General features: G+C 36.3%; 1 protein-coding gene across 1 annotated transcript; it reads left to right on the top strand.

Annotated features, from left to right (window-relative positions):
- The first annotated feature begins 12,562 nt into the window (after positions 1–12,562).
- On the top strand, positions 12,563–18,495 carry tbxtb (T-box transcription factor Tb). Its single transcript, XM_059565561.1, has 8 exons — positions 12,563–12,853; positions 13,266–13,530; positions 13,696–13,830; positions 13,936–13,997; positions 14,304–14,365; positions 14,584–14,760; positions 15,313–15,442; positions 17,731–18,495. The coding sequence occupies exons 1-8, from the start codon at positions 12,648–12,650 to the stop codon at positions 17,999–18,001; spliced, it is 1,308 nt and encodes a 435-aa protein (XP_059421544.1). The 5' UTR covers positions 12,563–12,647; the 3' UTR covers positions 18,002–18,495.
- The last annotated feature ends 1,602 nt before the right edge of the window (positions 18,496–20,097 follow it).

Here is a 20,097-nt window from a genome sequence, read left to right as displayed (position 1 = left end):
TGCATTTTTGCAAGATAGGGCAGCTCACTTCTTCTAAACATGCAAAATGTACATTTGTTATTTATTATTACATTTGTTCTAAAAACAGTTTTCATTGGTATATTTGACTGTTTCTGTTGTCAGACAACGGGATGAATATGAAATAGTGACTGAAATGCGACCCATTAAGACTAACCAGCTCTCCTTTCCAAGATGTTAATCTGCACAAATTTATAATCATGCCGTGCTGTGATTTTGGCTATACTTGCATGTAAAATTAGAGAAGCAACATATCTGAAAAATATCTAAAAAAAAAAACAAACAAAAAAAAAACCTATTTAGTCAGTCTAATTAAATCAAAGCTCTCTTCGGTTATTATTGTGAATGTTGTTTAGAGGTGTATATTTCAAACTAAACTCACAAGTCAGCCTCAAACTTCTTTTAACGTCCAAGATGAGCTCCTGGACATTTGGATCAAAGCACACCCACTCAACACGTACTGTATACATACACATATCCATACACCACCTACTGTATAGTAACAAACACATTATCCACATCAGTGGGGTATCCATTACCATTTCAAATAAAGTTGACCATTTCCTTTAGAGGAAGTCTCTGTACTGAAATATTCATGACAGTGCCCCACTGCAACCTCACCAGTAACAGCATCGACAAGTAGACAAGTATTAACTTCCTCACTGTGGCTGGTCTTAGTTCATAGCCCTGAAAAATGTGTTGTCCTTACCTTACCTCTTTAATGTCTCAGTTGTTTCTCCGAGACAGCGCTGAGAGTCAATTGAGATCAAACTGAGAACAGGGGTCTCACAAATGTTTCCTGTAGAATTTAAGAAGAAATCTCAACAGTGTCTCAGACTGTTAAAATTTGCCAAAACACTAGTCTACAAAAGACAGAGATCATTTACTCTTAGAAAAATGATAATCTAATTCTCCCAAAACCAAATGATCTATACTATTTACATAAATTGTATAGGTCTATACTCTTACTATATGTCACAAATTGTCTCTGCATATTTTTATTCCTCCTAAAATGTATTTTAAGCAAAACCTCCAACCTAAAAAATTCCTGTGGCCCTGCTGAAGTGAAGCTACAATGTGGACATAACATCATGAAAAGTGAATGGCAAAAACCTCTTGAGCAGAAATGTATCTAGATGTCCATGTAGTGTCAATTGTGCTGTAGTGTAATTTATTGCAGGACAGTAGATGTGTGTCTCCCAGAGACACTTTGAAGTGTTACTGAAGTCTGGAGGATTGAGGAAGCCTGTCGTTGTGATATGGGGGAGCAGTTGGTGTGGACTTGTGATTGACTTTGATTTTGGCCGTCTGGGTTGAGGACAATTAGAAATTTTGAGACTAGGGGTTAAGGATGTGGGGGAGGGGTCACTGACTTATCAGTCTCCTCATATAAAAGCAAGACTTCTTGAGCGGGCTGTAATTGTGTCCTCTAATGACCAGCACTGAAGGAGAGGACAAAGGGAGAGCTATAAAGGATTTTATGGGCTGCCAGTAGGAAACCAAATTGCTGAGCAAATGAAACTGCCCTGTTGTTTCCTCAGCCCAGCCAAAAACTTTGTCCAGACTTCATGATGTTGAGCCGGGACCAAAGCAGGCTGAGCCAAGGACACCTGCTGGGGCCTAATTGGTCCCCGTTGCAGTTAATGGCTTCCTGTGGTTGCATGTTTACTTCTCATTGGTTTAGTATGCTGGGGGTTCCCATCCCTACTAAAAAAATAGCGGCCCTTATGAGACCCTCAGATTAGGAAGAGAAACCTCAGTTATTTCAAGATCTCAACTGTTCCTCAATGTTTCAAGCTGTGCATTAATTTGCCAAAATATAAGAGTCTGCGTTCACCAGTTAGAGATCCTCTCTACATCCTCAGTTTACTCTTTCTGTCACAGAAGCGTGTCAGCCTTCAGAGGTGCACCAGGTCAACCCCCTCAAACACGGTAATGCATACCTGAGGTGTCTGCCTAAAACACGCTACTATCTGGTGAGACCAGCATTATGCCCTGCCTTCTCTCTCTGTAGATATTTACTTAGTGATTAGACTTTAAGTGATTAAAATGCATGTGAATAACCATCTCTAATCTGGCCTTCATGAGGTTCTGGAGCTGCAGAAACAGCTAAAATGACTCGGGTCTCTTCAGAGAGGTGTTCAGGGTCTGGACAGAACAGCACAGAAGCACGTCAACTTCAGAAGCAACTACAAGCAGTGGCTGAGAGCTGATGCTATGAATAGTGCTGTTTCAACACTGAATCCATTATCAATTCACACAAGGTAAAACCTATTTGCTTGAAGATCAAAAAGATCAAAAATGAAAAAAGTAAGTGTTCCATATTATTAGAATTTTATTAATTTATTTATTATTATTATTATTAAATAGACAAGGTGCTACAGTAATAAGTAAAATATTATTGCAATAATTTCAACCAAACATCCATTGTATCCATGTTGGTAAAAAAAAAAAAAAAAAAAAAAAAAAAAATATATATATATATATATATATATATATATATTTCTTTTTTTTTTGAGAGAGAGAGAAAGAGAGAGAGAACTAAACAAAACATTGGACTGAGTTGAATGAGTTGTGGATCAATTCATTGAAACTGACTCTTTGAACTGATTCACGGAAAACTTCGCTACTTAAGTTTAAATCTGGAAAATTTAGGATTCTCATTTTTTGTTATTTTTCATTCATGCTGGAACAACACAGCAGTTTTTCCAGCTCAGATGTGACTCTTGAGGATCTGCTGAAACAAGTCTGGGTCTCTCCTGAAACCTCAGATCACACCTGGTGACTCCACAGCTCAACACAAACATGTGCTTATGAACATTCAATCATTCACTGACCACAACACTTCAGCTGAATGTAGAATTCAATTGCCTTTCCCCCTTCTTTCTTTGCTCATGTCTTACTTATTGTTACAAAAAACGTTTCAGTTCATTTCAGTTATTGAAATGAAAAAATAAATAAAATAAAATAAAATAAAACAATAATAATAATGACTTCTATTTAGACTATTTAAAATGCTGCCAGGGTTGAAAAGACCTGCAACTATTCTTGCTCCCCATGCTGTTTGCCCTGCTGGCCTTACACAAACACACCTTCTGCTGGAAGCCTGTTTAACCTCAACTTTATGGGAAAAGAGAATTGATTGTTCACGTAGCAGTGAGATGACCAAACAGTAGTGGAGGAGGATCTCCTTCAGTCAGCACATCATGGACAAACATCACCCAGGGGAGAATGTCTTATTCATTTCACACACAAAACAGACTGACCAATTTGGCCTGGGATGTCACATGATGCCGGAGGTCAGGGAATGCGTTAAACTGTTTGGAAAAGAGCTCTCTGGACTTTAAATAACCTTTCCCACCAAAAAGAAAAAGTCTAGCGAGTGAGTCAGCGACCATCCAGAACAGCATAAAGAGAAAGAATATCTTAGATAAGCTGTTGTCTGATGTCCTTTTAGATTTATCTCATAAGGAGATTGGAAATCTCAAATTCGTCTCCTGTAGACCAATGTCGCATTTCAGTTATTATGAATTTTCTATATAAAATCAAACATTCTTCCAAGACTAAATGATCTGAACTGTACTAATCCACATTGACTTTATCACCAACAAATGTCTCATTTGTTCCTATTTTTATCCCTCCTTAGGCATTTTGTAACATCTCCTGAGCCATGAAAGAGCAACCTCTGAGCAACAGGATTTTCCCCTGGTTCACTGTTACTTATAGCTGGCTGGCTGGTTACTTAGTTCTGTATAGCCTGTCAAACTTCACAGCCACAATAATTACAGCTGAGCCCAGAAGTAGAGATATTTCAGATCTATAAATTACACATTCAAGTCTATTTCTTTTTATATTTATGTCAAATTGTTTGGTTTCTATGAGAGAAGCTGAGTCACAATATCTGTCTGCCATGTTGAATTTCACACCTTTTTATTTTCAGGATGGACAGTCAAATATGTCTGAGGAACCTCGCTCCATCATCACTGAGTTGAAAGGAGCAATATACAGAACAAACTCTTCCAAAATCTTACACACCCACTTTTTTTTCCTCTTCTTTTCTCCAGAGCATTTATTTTGAATCCAACGTTACTGGTCTCTCTCTACCCATAGCTAAAACCACTCATCAACATATTCTTAATTTTATTCTCATTTTCTCTGCTGGTCTACAGACTTGTTACATGTCTGTTAGCTGCTACACAGTGCTGTGAGGAAACGCTGTCCTGTGCTGCAGCGCTCTGTATGGCCAGTTTGCACCCAGCAGACGAAGTGTGTCCTCACCCGGGTGTGCAGTGTTATCGGGTGTGAGCTGGGTTGTGTCTGAGGCTCTTCTTGAGAAGTAGCACATCATTAGGAATATATTAGCAATCCTATGCTCACTCCATTGGTTACTCACACGTATCGCCCAGGCTTGGCCATGTTGCAAAGTGGGGAAAAAGGTGGAAATCCATCTCAATCTGAGAGACATAGTAAAGAAGGATCTTGTCAACCAGGCACTGTGTTTGTTGTGTCCATTTTCAATAACGTAACCTTAAAAGATCGAACTGAAAAGAAAGTCTCATTGTCTCAATGTTCTAAGTCAATAGGGTTGACTGACTTCCGTTGTATGGGTAAAACAATGAAAACATTTTTCTGAATCTTCTTTTGTGTATTGAAAAGAAGAAAACTGCACAGGCTTGGAACGACATAAGGACATACGTTTACAAACTTGAGCATTGTAGTAGAACAGTGTGTGTCCAGCTCAAGCTGATCAATGTACATTTCTGAAAAATAGCTCTCAAATGGTGTTTTAGTGATATAAGTTGTTGACTATTTGTATGTCTACTTTCCTCACAGATGCCAGTCTCAGTAAGAGTTGTGAATGCTTTCCAACAACAAGGCAAACAGAGTTGGGGACAAGACGAAACTGAGCTAATGTTTCCTGAGGTAAGTGTCAAACCACAGCGTCTGTGATCCCAGTAAGCAGCAGTGAGACAAACACACCTGCAGCAGTCTCACACACAAGCATACACAACCCTCACTTTCATCTACAATTATACAGACAAGTGAACTGTATAAAAATGTTTAAAATGAGCTCTAGATATAATAGTTTTCCTTTTCATAAAAAAAAGAAAAATATATATTTCAATTAGAACTTAAAGGCTTTTATAAGAGAGAAAAAAACAGTGTTTCCTCACTCCTTTCATTACACAATTTACTGATTATATGGTTTGTTGTAAATACATTACATAACTTTAGCAAGCACACTGCTCAGTCTACTTTCTGTTTACATTCAACTTAACCTCTGAAAAACTATACATTACTGATTACATATTACATACATGTTAAAAATTATATTTAGTTATATTTATATCAAGTTTGCTAATTTTAGATGTGCATTCTGAATACTTTTGGGTTACTTCTAGATTACTTTTGACATAACTTTTTTTTTAGAAATTTAAATTGGATTACTGTTATAAAAAAAAAATTAAAGAAAAAAAAATAGGGAAAATCAAAAAATCATGAATTATTTACTGCCCTTGTGTGAATAATTTGTAATCATGTAATCTATAAAGAAGTAACAGTAAACAGATTATGAGCATTTTAAAATGTAATATAATATAATTACAAGTACTTAATTTTTGGAATGTAATTCATCTAGATCACATGTAATCAGTTACTACCAGCACTGGCAATTTTACTAATTCATATTATAATCCATTCCACGTTTTGCAGTCCGACTGGCAAATGAACCATTGACAGACAGCATGGGAGTCAGATGCACTAAGGAAGCAGTCTCTATAGCCTCAGTTGCTAGCACTCCTCTTAAATCTGGAGAACTGAGATTTTTAGCTGAAAAAAGATCTTGTGCCAACTAGGCTCCATTACACACATGCCACTAAACCTATCATCCGGGTCATGGCACCACTGTAAATGATTTTGCTTGCCGATCTAATTGACAATTGCCAGCATGGGAGTTGGGCAGACTAGCAACAGCGCTAAAGGCTCTTTTAGTGTTAGTTAATAGTGCACCTATTAAAGCCAAGAGCTGGCCTCTGTTACACTCACGCCTCTAAACCTAACTCTCACCCGGGTCATGGCACCACTGTAATGGTTCTGCTCAGGGAACAAACCGATTATTACCAGAATGGGAGTTGGACACACTAACAACAGTGCTAATGACCACAGCCTTCTAGTGACAGTTGCTTGTGCACCTCTAAAGGCCAGGGGAGTGAGGTTTACCTGCACAGCTATCTCATACCACCTGGCCTCCATAAAATATACAATGCAAAATGTTTCTGATGAGAAGAACTGGGAAAAGGACCTGTATATGTAATATCATTGGTCTGTGAAGTCTGAAAAGTAATCCATCACAAAATGTTTAAAGGTGAAAAACTAAAGCCTCAATGGTTTGTGGAAGACTTATTAAATTGGATTACTTAGTTATTAAAACAATCTCTTAACTTAAGTGAACATTGCCTCAAGATAACTTTTTGGGATATTTGAAGTTTTAATTGGAAAAAGGCCATACAGACTGAAGGTGTGAAAACTATGGGAATTGTTGGAGTCAAACTTTTTCTGAAAATCTAGAAGATATTATGGATTTTTGGCTGCCTGCTATATGAAAACTGGTGTTAAAGTAGTTGACTGCAAGACGCCAGTTGTTGCCAGAGTCCAGACCGCATGGAGGTGAGAGAAGAGGATGAAGAGAAGGAGCAGTGAAGCTGGGATGAGAGTGGAACCTGTAAAAAGACACGTTTTTCTCACACCTCCCTGTCATTGTGGACATGTGCAAACAGAGCATTGGTCTGGAGGAGGGAGCGTGATGGCAAACATCAGGCAGACAAGAGTTGGGAAGAACCAGCACTCAGGGGTATTACTTAGCCTTGCGACCCACTTACAGCTGCAATGCACAAGAAAACACAGTCGGCACTAGACATCTATCACATGGACAAATGTGAGAATATGGATATAAGATATCTAAACATCTTTCTTTTTTTTGTTAGCTTTGTAACTGAATACTTTTTTGCATAAGAGAATAAGTATTTAATTTTTTAAGCAAAACGTTTTATCTGACCAATATTTGGGAGACATGCTTATTTACCCATGTGAATAATTTTTATGTCTCCCAAATATTATATACAGTATACAAATACCCCACCCCCCGCCCACACACACAGTATATTATATATCAGTATATATATATCATCCAGAAAGAATTTACAATGCTTCACTTTTTCCACATTTTGTTATGTTACAACCTTATTCCAAAATGGATTAAATTCATTATTTATTTATTTAACAAAGTTTTGAGCAATACTTATGAACATGTGATGTTTTGTTTTTGTTTTTTTATTTGTAATAAATTTGCAAAGATTTCAAAAAATCTTCTGTAACTTTGTCATTGTGGGTATTGTTTTTAGAATTTTGAGGAAAATAATGAACATAATCCATTTTGGAATAAGACTGTAACATAACAAAATGAGGAAAAATATATATACACTCACCGGCCACTTTATTAGGTACACCTGTTCAATTGCTTGGCAACACAAATTGCTAATCAGCCAATGACATGGCAGCAACTCAGTGCATTTAGGCATTCATCTAGATGTGGTGAAAACGAGTTGCTGAAGTTCAGACTGACCATCAGAATGAAGAAGAAGGGGATTTAAGTGACTTTGAATGTGCATTGGTTGTTGGTGCCAGACGGGCTGGTCTGAGTATTTCAAAAACTGCTGATCTACTGGGATTTTCATGCACAACCATCTCTAGGGGTTTACAGAGAATGGTCAGAAAAAGAGAAAATATCCAGTGAGCAGCAGTTGTGTGGATGAAAATACCTTGTTGATGTCAGAGGAGAACAGGCAGACTGGTTAGAGATGATAGAAAGGCAGCAGTAACTCAAATAACCAATTGTTACAACCAAGGTATGCAGGATACCATCTCTGAACACACAACACGTCAAACCCTGAAGCAGATGGGCTACAGCAGCAGAAGACCACACCGGGGGACAACAGAAGATTGACAAAAAAACATTGCCTGGTCTGATGAGTCTTGATTTCAGCTGCAACATTCAGATAGTAGGGTCAGAATTTCGCGTACAGAACATGAAAGAATGGATCTACCCTTCCTTGTCTCAACAGTTCAGATTGGTGGTGGTGGTAAAATGGTGTGGGGGATATTTTCTTGGCAAACTTTGGGCCCCTTAGTACCAAATGAGCATCATAAACGCCATAGCCTACCTGAGTATTGTTGCTGACAATCTCCATCCCTTTATAACTATAGTGTACCCATCTTCTGATAGCTACTTCCAGCAGGAAAATGCACCATGTCACAAAGCTCAAATAATCTCAGGTTTCTTAAACAGCTTGCAGATTAAGGATGTGGTGGAACAGGAGAGTCGCATCATGGATGTGCAGCTGACAAATCTGCAGAAACTGTGTGATGCTGTCATGTCAATATGGACCAAAATCTTTGAGGAACGTTTCCAATACCTTGTTGAATATATGCCATGAAGAATTAAGGCAGTTCTGAAGGCAAAAGGGGGTCCAACCTGGTACTAGCAAGGTAACTACGAGTCAAAAGTTTTTGATCAGTAAGATTTTAAATGTTTTTTTAAAGAATCATCTTCTGTTAACCAAGCCTCCATTTATTTGATCCAAAATACAGCAAAAGCAGTAATAATTTGAAATATTTTTACTAATGCTGTCAAACGATTATTCTTGAATAATCACATCCAAAATAAAAGATTTGTTTAAATAATATAAATGTGTGTACTGTGTATATTTATTATTTATATATAAATACACACACATGCATGTATATATTTAAGAAAAATATGTTACATCTATATATTAAATATATTTATATATGATATAAAATATGAATATAAATATAAATATATACATGTAAATTCATGTAAATATTTTCAAAATATGTTGTACATGTGTGTATTTATATATACATAATATATACAAAATACACACATATATATATTATGTAAAGAACAACGTTTATTTTGGATGCAATTAATCGTTTGACATCACAAATTTTTGCTATTTAAAATAACTGCTTTCTATTTGAATATATTTTAAAATGTAGTTTATTTCTGTGATCAAAGCTACATTTTCTGCATCTCACACACACACACACACAAAATATGAATATATATATATATATATATATATATATATATATATATATATATATATACATATATATACATATACACATATTATATATAGACATATTATATTTTTTGCCATATGTGGAATAGCCAAGTTTGGGCTGAAAGAGTTTAGCCATGTAAAATTAGTCATGGCTTCTCATGTACACAGTTTGATGAGATCTAATGTCACTTTCATTTCATTCTAAAGGGTTTTCACACAATGTTACACCTGTTCCTCCTCACATTACAATGTGCTTGCATACAACCAGAGCTTCTCCACTGCATTCATTGCTGTTGTATAGAAGCTGCAGGCGTGAGGTCCACCTAACATCATTCATACAATGACGTGTGCCTATAAGCACCTACAGTATGTCAACAGTTCAGATGTGTCAGATGGCTCCCTCACTCACATCCTGTCACCTCAGGGTGTGAGCTGACACACTTTGTGGCCTGAAAGATTGTGAGGTGCACAGAGTAATACAGCAACTGTGAGAGATGGCACTTGTGTCTTCTGACTGATACGTCCTGCTGATATGATATAACCCATGGAAGTGACAAATATTAGCACTGGAGGAATACACAAAACACTGTTCACACCTTATTTTCGCTGCATAATTTAATGTAATGTCAAAGGGAACAAGACTTTCCATAAGGGGAACAGAGGACAGGATTTGTATCCTCATTGGATTGTGAAACATGGGTGTTAAATATCAGAGTGGTGTGCTAAATATGTTTATCCCCTTCCTAAAATATAAAAGCAGCACTATACATTTTCATAAAGAATGATACATTCATACTGTGAAAAATACAAAAATATTATTCGTAAAATATTATCTAAAAAATAATATTAAATAATAATAAAACACCTAAACCAGCCTTTAGACCAAAAAATACATGCAGTAGGCCTACATGTTTGTCCTTATAGGTTTTCACTCGGAAAATCAAAGTGACTAAATTTTCTAGTCTGCAGTCCACCTTTCTGGAAAATGTCAGCTCCAAGATGCAGGACATTTTTATCATCCTACATTCACATTAATATAATTAATTTGGCAGACATGTTTATCCAAAGCTCTCCAGGCATAATAAGTAGTGCTACCAGTTAGGTGCACATGTTTGGGTTATGTGTTCATGAAATGGTTGAATCTGAAGTTTTGTTGTGGAGATGCATGTTTTTTCTTGAAAGCAAGGTTTGGTTTTGCATTTTCAGCATTGTTGTTGTTTGTCTGTTTTCATTATTACAGAAAAGCCATGAGGTCACAGACCATTGACATTAAACACAAAATGAGATTAATGCACAACCTTTCACTCTCTCATATAGCTGACACCCAGAGGTGAAAAATGTAATAGCATCTCATTTAAATGTATACAAATATATATTCATTTCATTTTTTTTTCTTGTGCAGAATTATGGCAAAAAATGGACTCAGTCAGCAAATTACAGAAGTTTTCAGCATTATAGAACTGGCAAGTAATATACAACAAGCTTCTTCAACTCTAAAAACTTGCTTTAGTGAACTTTTTTCTTGAAGGAGTAGTTTACCCTAAATTGAATTTACTCACCCTCTTGTTGTTCAGAACCCTCATGAATCTCAAAGGAAATTTAAGACAGAATGTCCAAACTTTAGTTTTCCATACAGCAATATATGATGATTAATCCTGAATTAATTCCCTGTGAGAATAAACAGAAAAATAAATAAATAAATAATAAATTTAATTGATCATAAATTATCATAAAAAGTAAAGTAGTCTGTAAGATTAATGCACTATATTCCATGTATTCTAGCAAACATTACCTTTAGAGTGTAGACCTAGCTGTTCATTAATGGTCTCCTACCCAAAGTTTAAATCCCATTCACACTTTTGTTCTCTTCAAAAATGATGCCTTTAGATAGTATAAATCATGTTGGGGCCACCTATTATTATTCAACATCAGCTCATTTATTTTGAGGAGATGGAGCATGAATGTACTCAAAACAGCCAAACTCAGATGTCCAGATGTGCCACAGAGCCTGACTGTACATACCTGAGTGCTAAGGGTTCATCTGAGAGCCCAAGATCCTTCACTGAAAGTCAAATACACATTTCTCACGAAGGTTAGGAATTACTGTGAAGGAAAGTGCTGAGGAACGTGTCAATCATTTCGCTTTAAAACTCTATACATTTTCATGTATGTAGTCTCCATCCAGTTGGGAGAAACACAGATGAATCCCCATATAGTCCTGCTGAAGATATGCATGTATCACGAACAGATGTGCCTCTATGTATTTCTGACATCTATACTAGTCATGCTGTTAAGGTATGTGTTTTTAAACCCTATGGTTTCTATGATAAAATACAAAGAACAATCAAATATACAACAACAATGATCATTAAAAATTAGACATATTATAAAAGTTTACTGCAGTTTTATTTTGTTTCAGGTGAAAAGCTGTGACGATAAGATGTGGACGAATTATACATTGAGGATTGGTGATGATCTGTCACTTTAAAACAAGTCAAAGATGCTGTTATTTGATGAAGATGAGGGAAGTTAGAAACTTCCTGCTTAACCCACAAATGCATTGTTTATCACATTGTTTAATTCACTTAATATTCACTCAACAAAATCATAGTCGTTAAAATGATCTATTGTCATAGCCTACACGCTTCACACATAAGTTATATGCTAAGTAATAAGTGTGGTCTTAATCATTGTCTCTGAATGGATGTTAAAAACTGAAGCCTGTGTTCATTTGTTGCTCAGTACACATATTTTTATATTTAAATGCTTCTTAAATGAAAATCATTTTAGAAATGTTTTCTTGTTCCTATGAAATCATAAACTTTTACCGGAAGTTTTGTCGCCAAGATGACGCTGTTTTATGAACGCTCATTGTCCTGAAACGCGTCGAGTCGGATGCCGTCTCCTCCGCTTTTGACACCTCTGGAGGAGAAAGAGTCCCACGGGCTTTAAACCCGCCAGGGACTTACACTACACCGATGAATCAAATATTTTATAGATGTTTTACAATGCAATTCAAAATAAATAAATAATAAAACATGATAAAATAAATTTAATAATTTTTGTTTGTTTGTTTAGCACTTCTCCAGTGGCATTCAGCAGAAACCATTGCATCTTACACACGTTCATCGTAGTCTTAACAGTGATTGCAAACCTACAATTCGACATGCATTTATTTTTATTAAGTTTTTGTAAGGAGGAAATTGTCGACATTTCACCTTTAAAATGTGCCGATGTGGCTATGAATATGTGTAAATATTTACGCAACGCCTCACACTGGATCTCTGAACCAATAACTGGCCGGAATGCCCACATCAAAGCGGAGATCAGCCAATCAGAACTTTCCTGAGCAAAGCATGGGGAAAGTTTTACCTGGAGAGTATTTAATTGGGTTCATCTCTTCAAGTCTTGAGCATTTTTTTGACTGGAGAGCTCGCGTAGTTGGGATTTTTTTCTTTTTCTTGTTGGAACCAGTTGGATAGCATGGCATCTGAGGCCAGTGACTGTTTGGAAAAGAGCATCCAGTATCGGGTGGATCATTTATTAACTGCGGTGGAGAATGAGCTTCAAGCTGGCAGTGAGAAAGGAGATCCAACAGAAAGAGATCTTAAAGTCAGTTTGGATGAAAATGAACTTTGGCAGAAGTTCAAAGAACTGACCAATGAAATGATAGTGACCAAGAATGGCAGGTATTTTTATTATTATTCGTCTTATTGTTAGATATTATTAGCCTGTTTTTTCCCCAGCATGTTTACAAGCAAACTCGCTGCACAGAAGAAAACTTATTTTAGTAATGAAAACAATAGAATTACACTCAAACAAAGAAAAATGTTATGTAAGTTCCTTAGCTTCTTGCTTTGATTATCATATCAAATAATAATTCTAAAATAAATTAAAGTTTTACTAAATGTTTTTTTTTCTTCTTCCAGCGTACAAACGCGTCTTTGTCAGCATATAACATATAGCATAAGTTCCAAATATGTTTTCCCATTCTCATTCTACTTTTAACCGAATTAATATTAGTGGGAGTTGTTTCATTTATTTGAAAGAGAAACGTGATGATGCTTTATTAAATGTCTCTAATTAAATTCCTGTGATCAGGCGCATGTTCCCAGTGCTTAAGGTGAACGTGTCCGGTCTGGATCCAAACGCCATGTACTCCTTCTTACTGGATTTCGTGGCAGCAGACAATCACAGGTGGAAGTATGTGAATGGTGAATGGGTCCCGGGGGGCAAACCCGAGCCACAAGCGCCGAGCTGCGTCTACATCCATCCAGACTCGCCGAACTTCGGTGCGCACTGGATGAAAACCTCAGTCTCCTTCAGTAAAGTCAAACTCACCAACAAACTGAACGGAGGTGGTCAGGTTCGTGGACATTTACATCATGTATAAACTAAAATAAGATGTGGAATTAAGTTTAATCACCATTTTGTGCGTAATTCAGCGTATTGTTCATTATTTAATTTAAATGTCCAGTAAATTGTCTACCAGAAAACAAAAATAGTTTAAAATATATCCCGTTTTTCATAGATTATGCTGAACTCGCTGCACAAGTATGAGCCCCGTATCCACATCGTGCGCGTTGGTGGTCCACAGAGAATGATCACCACTCACTCGTTCTCTGAGACACAATTCATAGCAGTCACTGCCTACCAGAATGAAGAGGTAGTGAGTCTTTTTTAAACTCTGATTTCATAAAAAGCTTGTTAACAAAATGAAAGTGCAAAGCCTTATAACACTCTGAATAACATCCGTATTCTTCTCTTTTAGATTACAGCTCTCAAAATTAAATACAACCCATTTGCCAAGGCTTTCCTGGATGCCAAAGAAAGGTATGGTTAAAATAAATACATAGATACAACTTTTTCTTAAATGTCTATTGTACACGAATGAGTGTCTGGTTGTCACTTTTTACTCCAACTAGGATGTTTGAAAGAAATGTTTTGTATAAACATACTTTTAGTGGTCGTAGTATAAAATAAAAAAGTATAAAACGGATAGGTCAACTTACCTTGTTATACAGTAATTGTAACAAATTTATGGGAATATGTTGGAATTTCACTTTGTAAGATAAAATTCATTAAAAGATGTCCTAGAAAAACAGTGATATATAATATTACACTCTTTTTGTTTTTCAGAAGTGACCACAAGGACATAATAGAGGATGTCAGTGAAAGTCAACAGTCTGGCTATTCTCAATGTAAGATCACAATAATAATCATCAGTGTGATTCATTTGGATTTAAGTTATGTCACAATTCTTTATAAAATGATGGCTAGTCCTATCAAATAAAGGCAAAAACGGCAAAATTAAATCTTTTATGGTTTATGTTGTGTAGCAGTTTTGTATTTATAATAATTTCTTACAGTTATGTGCAAAATAAATTTCCCATTTACTATTATTTTACTGTTGGTGTAGTGAGTAGCTGGTTTCTGCCAGCCACAGGGTCTTTCTGCCCTTCTGCAAACCCTCACGCACAGTTTGGCAGCCCGCTGTCTTTGTCCTCATCCCATGGCTGTGAACGATACTCTACTTTGAGAAATCACCGATCCACACCATACCCCAGCCCATACTCCCACCGGACGACCTCTCCCAGTAAGTTACCATCTCCCAGATCTTACAGTCCCTGCTAAACTCCACACATGCAAATTCTGTAAAATCACAGTTTAGTTGTAGTTTTATCAGCCATAAAAGTGTTTTTATCAACTAAAATGCCTTTAAGTGTAATTCTAAATATGTGCCAATTCAGGACATTGGACAGTGTCTTTTTGCTGTGAAATCTTTACACGATTTAACATAAGAATAACTTTTACATTGCTAGTGTTATTTCAAGATTTGGACCTGACAGCACCTGCCCCACTTTGCTTTGCTTGGAAATGAAATGTTGGATATTCTGCTTGAAATTTGTCCTTTAAACTTGTTCCTTGAGGGTTATAAATGAGTATCTTCTTTTTTGGGTGAACTGTTCCTTTAAGGAGCCACTCAGGAAAGTTTTACTGACTTCAGAGCGTCCGACATTCCTACAGCTTTTGTGTTTGAGTTGACGCTCATAAACAGGGGAAGTTTGGTGGTGGAATGCTGACCCACACTGGCCTCAGCCTGGATTCTGTGCGACTGGATTCTGATTCTGTGTTGTTTGTATTGCAGTCGGCTACTCTGACAGCTCCACCTGTCTGTCAATGCTGTCTTCTCATGATAACTGGTCCAGTCTGCAGATGTCCTCCCACTCCAGTGTGCTCCCGATGGGACACAGCTCTCCCCCAAACTCAAACTCCAGGTGAGGCTCTTTTACCACATTACATTCTTCCACTACAACTTTATTTTAACTTAGCCCCATGCCGTCCCAAACCCATAAAAGCTTTGTTCATCTCCGGAACACAATTTAAGATATTTTGGATGTAAACCGGGAGGCTTGAGATTGTCCAAGTAAAATACACTGCCAAGGTCCAGAAAGTATGAAAGACATCGTCAAAATAGTCCATCTGCCATCAGTGCTTCAACCGTAACGTTATGAAGCGACAACAATACTTTTTGTACGCAATGAAAACAAAAATAATAACTTTATTTAATAATTTGTCTCCTCTGTCTCTCCCCACGTCACCATAGCACTATTTTGAAGAATATGAGTCGAACGCAGCGTACGCTCTTCTGTGTCAGCTGCGTCACACGGATGCGCTGTTTTCTTTCAAATTAAAGTGTAAATACATGTAGAAAAGGTATCCTTGTGTCGCAGATGACACAGAAGAGCGTACGCTGCTTGCGTTCAGCGGATATTCTCCACAATGGCACTACGGTGATGCAGAGAGACAGAGGAGGCGGATTGAATAAAAGTCATTATTATTTTAGTTTTTCTTCGCATACAAAAAGTATTCTCGTAACTTCATAACGTTACGCTTGAACCACTGATGGCAGATGTACTATTCTAATGATGCTTTTCATACTTTTCAGGACCTTGACACTGTTATTTACTTGGCAGTCTATGGGACAGTCACAAGACTCCCAGCTTTCATCCAAAATATTTTAAATTGTGTTCCACAGACAAATTAAGCTTTTACGGGTTTGGAACGACGTGGGATTAAGTGATTAATGACAAGATTTTTATTTTGGAGTTGAGTAACCCTTTAACTGGAGTTTTTTTTTCTTAAAGGGATAGTTCACCCAAAAATCTAAATTATGTAATTAATAACTCACCCTCATGTCGTTCCAAACCAGTAAGACCTCCATTTATCTTCAGAACACAGTTTAAGATATTTTAGATTTAGTCCGAGAGCACTCAGTCCCTCCATTGAAGCTGTGTGTACGGTATACTGTCCATGTCTAGAAAGGTAAGAAAAACATCATCAAAGTAGTCCATGTGACATCAGAGGGTCAGTTAGAATTTTTTGAAGCATCGAAAATACATTTTGGGCCAAAAATAGCAAAAACTACGACTTTCTTCAGCATTTTCTTCTCTTCCGTGTCTGTTGTGAGAGAGAGTTCAAAACAAAGCAGTTTGTGATATCCGGTTCGCGAATGAATCATTCGATGTAACCGGATCTTTTTGAACCAGTTCACCAAATCGAACTGAATCATTTGAAACGGTTCGCGTCTCCAATATGCATTAATCCACAAATGACTTAAGCTGTTAACTTTTTTAATGTGGCTGACACATTACATTCTCACATTAACTCACATTTTTTAATGTGAGTTCAAACAATTTCTTCAAAACACTTCTTGTTTTCTTTATTATTATTTCTTTATTATTTCATTAGCCAGAATGTTTGTAAGGTTGGAAGGGGTGAGGAGTGGGAGCCAACCTTCTGTTGACCGTATTGCGTAGATCTAATGTTTCATATGCTTAAATGAAATTCGATTGTCTTCCTTTGTTGAGATAATGACTGAGTGCTAATGAGTCACGAGCCCACTACCTAGCCTCTATGTGGCGATTGAATGCAGCTTATACCACCTATAGATCAAAAATAATAAATCAGTAACGTAGTTGTGACTATTTGGACCAATCTTTAAACAAAATGAAAAAATAATTTAGTTTCTTTCCCCATATTTGATACATCAGGCTGTTACGGCTCATATAGCCTGACATAGGAGAATATGAAGCCAAAACTATATCATATTTGATGTTCATATTTTATAAAATGATAATAATAATAATAATATATGACTTGTCAGTTAATGTTCATCTTATTAAAACACAAAAGTTATTCTAATGTTTACTTAAAATAAAAAAAGACCACAGGCTAAAGGGGGACGTTTTACAAAAACTGTATACTAAAAGCCTGTCAGTGAGATGACAGAAGTCATGGAGTACAGTATATGTGTCCAACAAGGTATTGGACATGCTGATAATTTAGACTCTTTAGAATGTTGTGTATCTAATAGGATACAGTAAACTTTATAGGGTTTAATCATTAGGTAAAAAATTAAGTTTTTCTTTTTTTTTTTTGACACCCAAGCACACTTTTCCATATTCCTGTGTGTTTCTAATTTGATAAATACTATTTTCCACTTGGTTGTTAATTTTGTATTAATGGGATGTTGCATTATTATTATTTGTTTTTCTGTTTGCAGTCAGTACACCAGCCTGTGGTCCGTCGGGAACTCTCCTGTGACCCCAGTTTCTCAGACCGGAAGTATAGGCGGCAGTCTGGGCTCCCAGTTCCTCCGTGGCTCTACCGGTCACTACAGCAGCCTGGCTCACCAGGCAACAGCGCCCTCTTCTGGCTCTCCTTTGTATGATCCCACTGCTGTGCCTGAGGTGCACGAGGCTTCACAATATGACAGTTCAGCACATGCACGCCTTCCTACAGCCTGGACCCAAGTCACATCACCCTCCTTATAGGACATCCACCTCACGGATTACATTAAAGCCATGTTCATCTATTATTGCTTTCATGCAATAGCTTTTGACATCAACATACTAGCTTTACATACAAAACTAATTTGAATACAAATCTAAAGCATGTTAACCTAACCAAAATCTTCATATGAAAACTCACAATTGTAAACAATGTTATATGATTTCATCATTAAGTACTATGTTAGGCTTTTAAATACGCATGTCATTATTTTATGCCATATTGTACATAACGGTTATTTATATATATTTTTGAAGGAAACTGTATGTGCACAGATGAGCAGACAATCTTTCATTCAAAGTGTACTTTGCATTATTAAACACATTTCTGTACATTTATTTAACAACTGTTATTTTTCTTGCTGCATTTTTAATTTAATTTAAAGTTTTCATAAAACCTAAAGAAGTTGTTACGTTTCTACAAAACTTGTTAAATTTTAGATTAATACAAAATAAATAAAAATGAAACATGAACATCACTGTAATATTGCATCACTGTAATAACATAATATTCATAAAAAAGTAATAAGAGCTATTATTCTCTCAAAAAAAGAGGAAAAAATACAGAACTAATATAATAAATGCATGCATGTAAATTAATGCATACCATACATGGATAAAACATTTATACTAACATCAATATAGTCATGCTGTGTCCATTAAAACTAAATATTGAACCTATCTTTATAAACAAGTTTTATCTAAAACATTTTGCAGATACAGTATTACATCTGTTCATAAGCATGATTTAAACAAAGTGTTGAGTAAGACTCAGATGTCATTACACCTTTTTCCCCCAAGGACTTTTATAAGTGATTCTGCACCCAGTCAATGCTGTGTTCTCCTCCCTCATGTGAAAATTCCACTTACTTAGGTGAGGAATTGCATCCATCTTCAGACACTCCAGTCATTTAACAGTGGGGCCAGAGGGGAACATGACATATTGCCAAACCTTTCCAATGTCAACACAGGAAAAATACTGTGGTCTCTAAGAACTAAGTGATTTTAATTTACACATTCATGAGAGGGGAAAATTAAATCAAGCTGATTACTGTGTTCCTGTAGCTCAATTGGTAGAGCATTCCGCTATCAAGCACACGGTTGGGGGTTCAATTCCCCGGGGACACATGATAGGTAAAAATTGATTGCCAGAATGCACTGTAAGTCGCTAAAGCGTCTGCTAAATGCATTAATTTAATTTAACTTCTATTCTCTCAGTGTCTAAACAAATTATAGTACAATCAGAATTATATTATCAGATAAGCAGTAAAAAAAAGGAAATAATAGTAACTAATGTGTTGTTCAGTTAAATATAATGAGTGTAATGATGTCTAAAATTAATGCAATAAGAAAAACATAAGCTCTGTTGCAGATAATGATGAAATGGTGTGTTTCTAATCTTTCTATTAATTATTATAATTGTCCATAGGATGGCAGGATAGCAAAAATATTCAGAAATCACAAAAACTGCTCTCATATTAATCATTAAATGAATGCCAAAGTCTTACTTTACATGCTTCAAAAACATGATTTCATGTTTCATGATTTATTAATAATCAAATGCCATAAACTTTGTTGTAGCACTAAAATAAAAACCCATAGAAAAATATGTAAAAATATATGATGCTACATGACCGTATCTAAAATTAATGCAGTCAGCACTTTTTATTTTATTTTATTATAATATAATTGTTTAATTGTGCTGGAGCATTTTTGACCAATTTTGTGCCATTAATTTGCCCTAAGCCATCTTAACATACTACTCGTAGCCAGGGTATGGCTAAACCTTGCCCAGCCTTACATGCTCTGCTTATGGACTTAGTGAACAGTGATGAAATGGTGCAGGTGTTGCACTAGTCACATCAACTCTGTAAAATTTTTTCAATGTACATGCCATATACCATGATGCTGCCACACAAAACATGCTCAACCTGAACTCACTTTAGTGCAGCCCATGAACTAGTTAGAATAGTGGTGACCATAGCCTTGTCTTTTCATAGTGAACAAAAAGCTGAGAATGAGAGTAACACTTACATACGTGTGAAATGCCCTTAATGGTTAGTAAACCCTCCTGTTCTGTC

The sequence above is a fragment of the Carassius carassius genome, chromosome 14 (genome assembly GCF_963082965.1).
Source record: "Carassius carassius chromosome 14, fCarCar2.1, whole genome shotgun sequence".
NCBI lineage: Eukaryota > Metazoa > Chordata > Actinopteri > Cypriniformes > Cyprinidae > Carassius > Carassius carassius.
The sequence above is the reverse complement of the archived record's forward strand: the minus strand, read 5'-3'. Positions and strand labels throughout refer to the sequence as shown.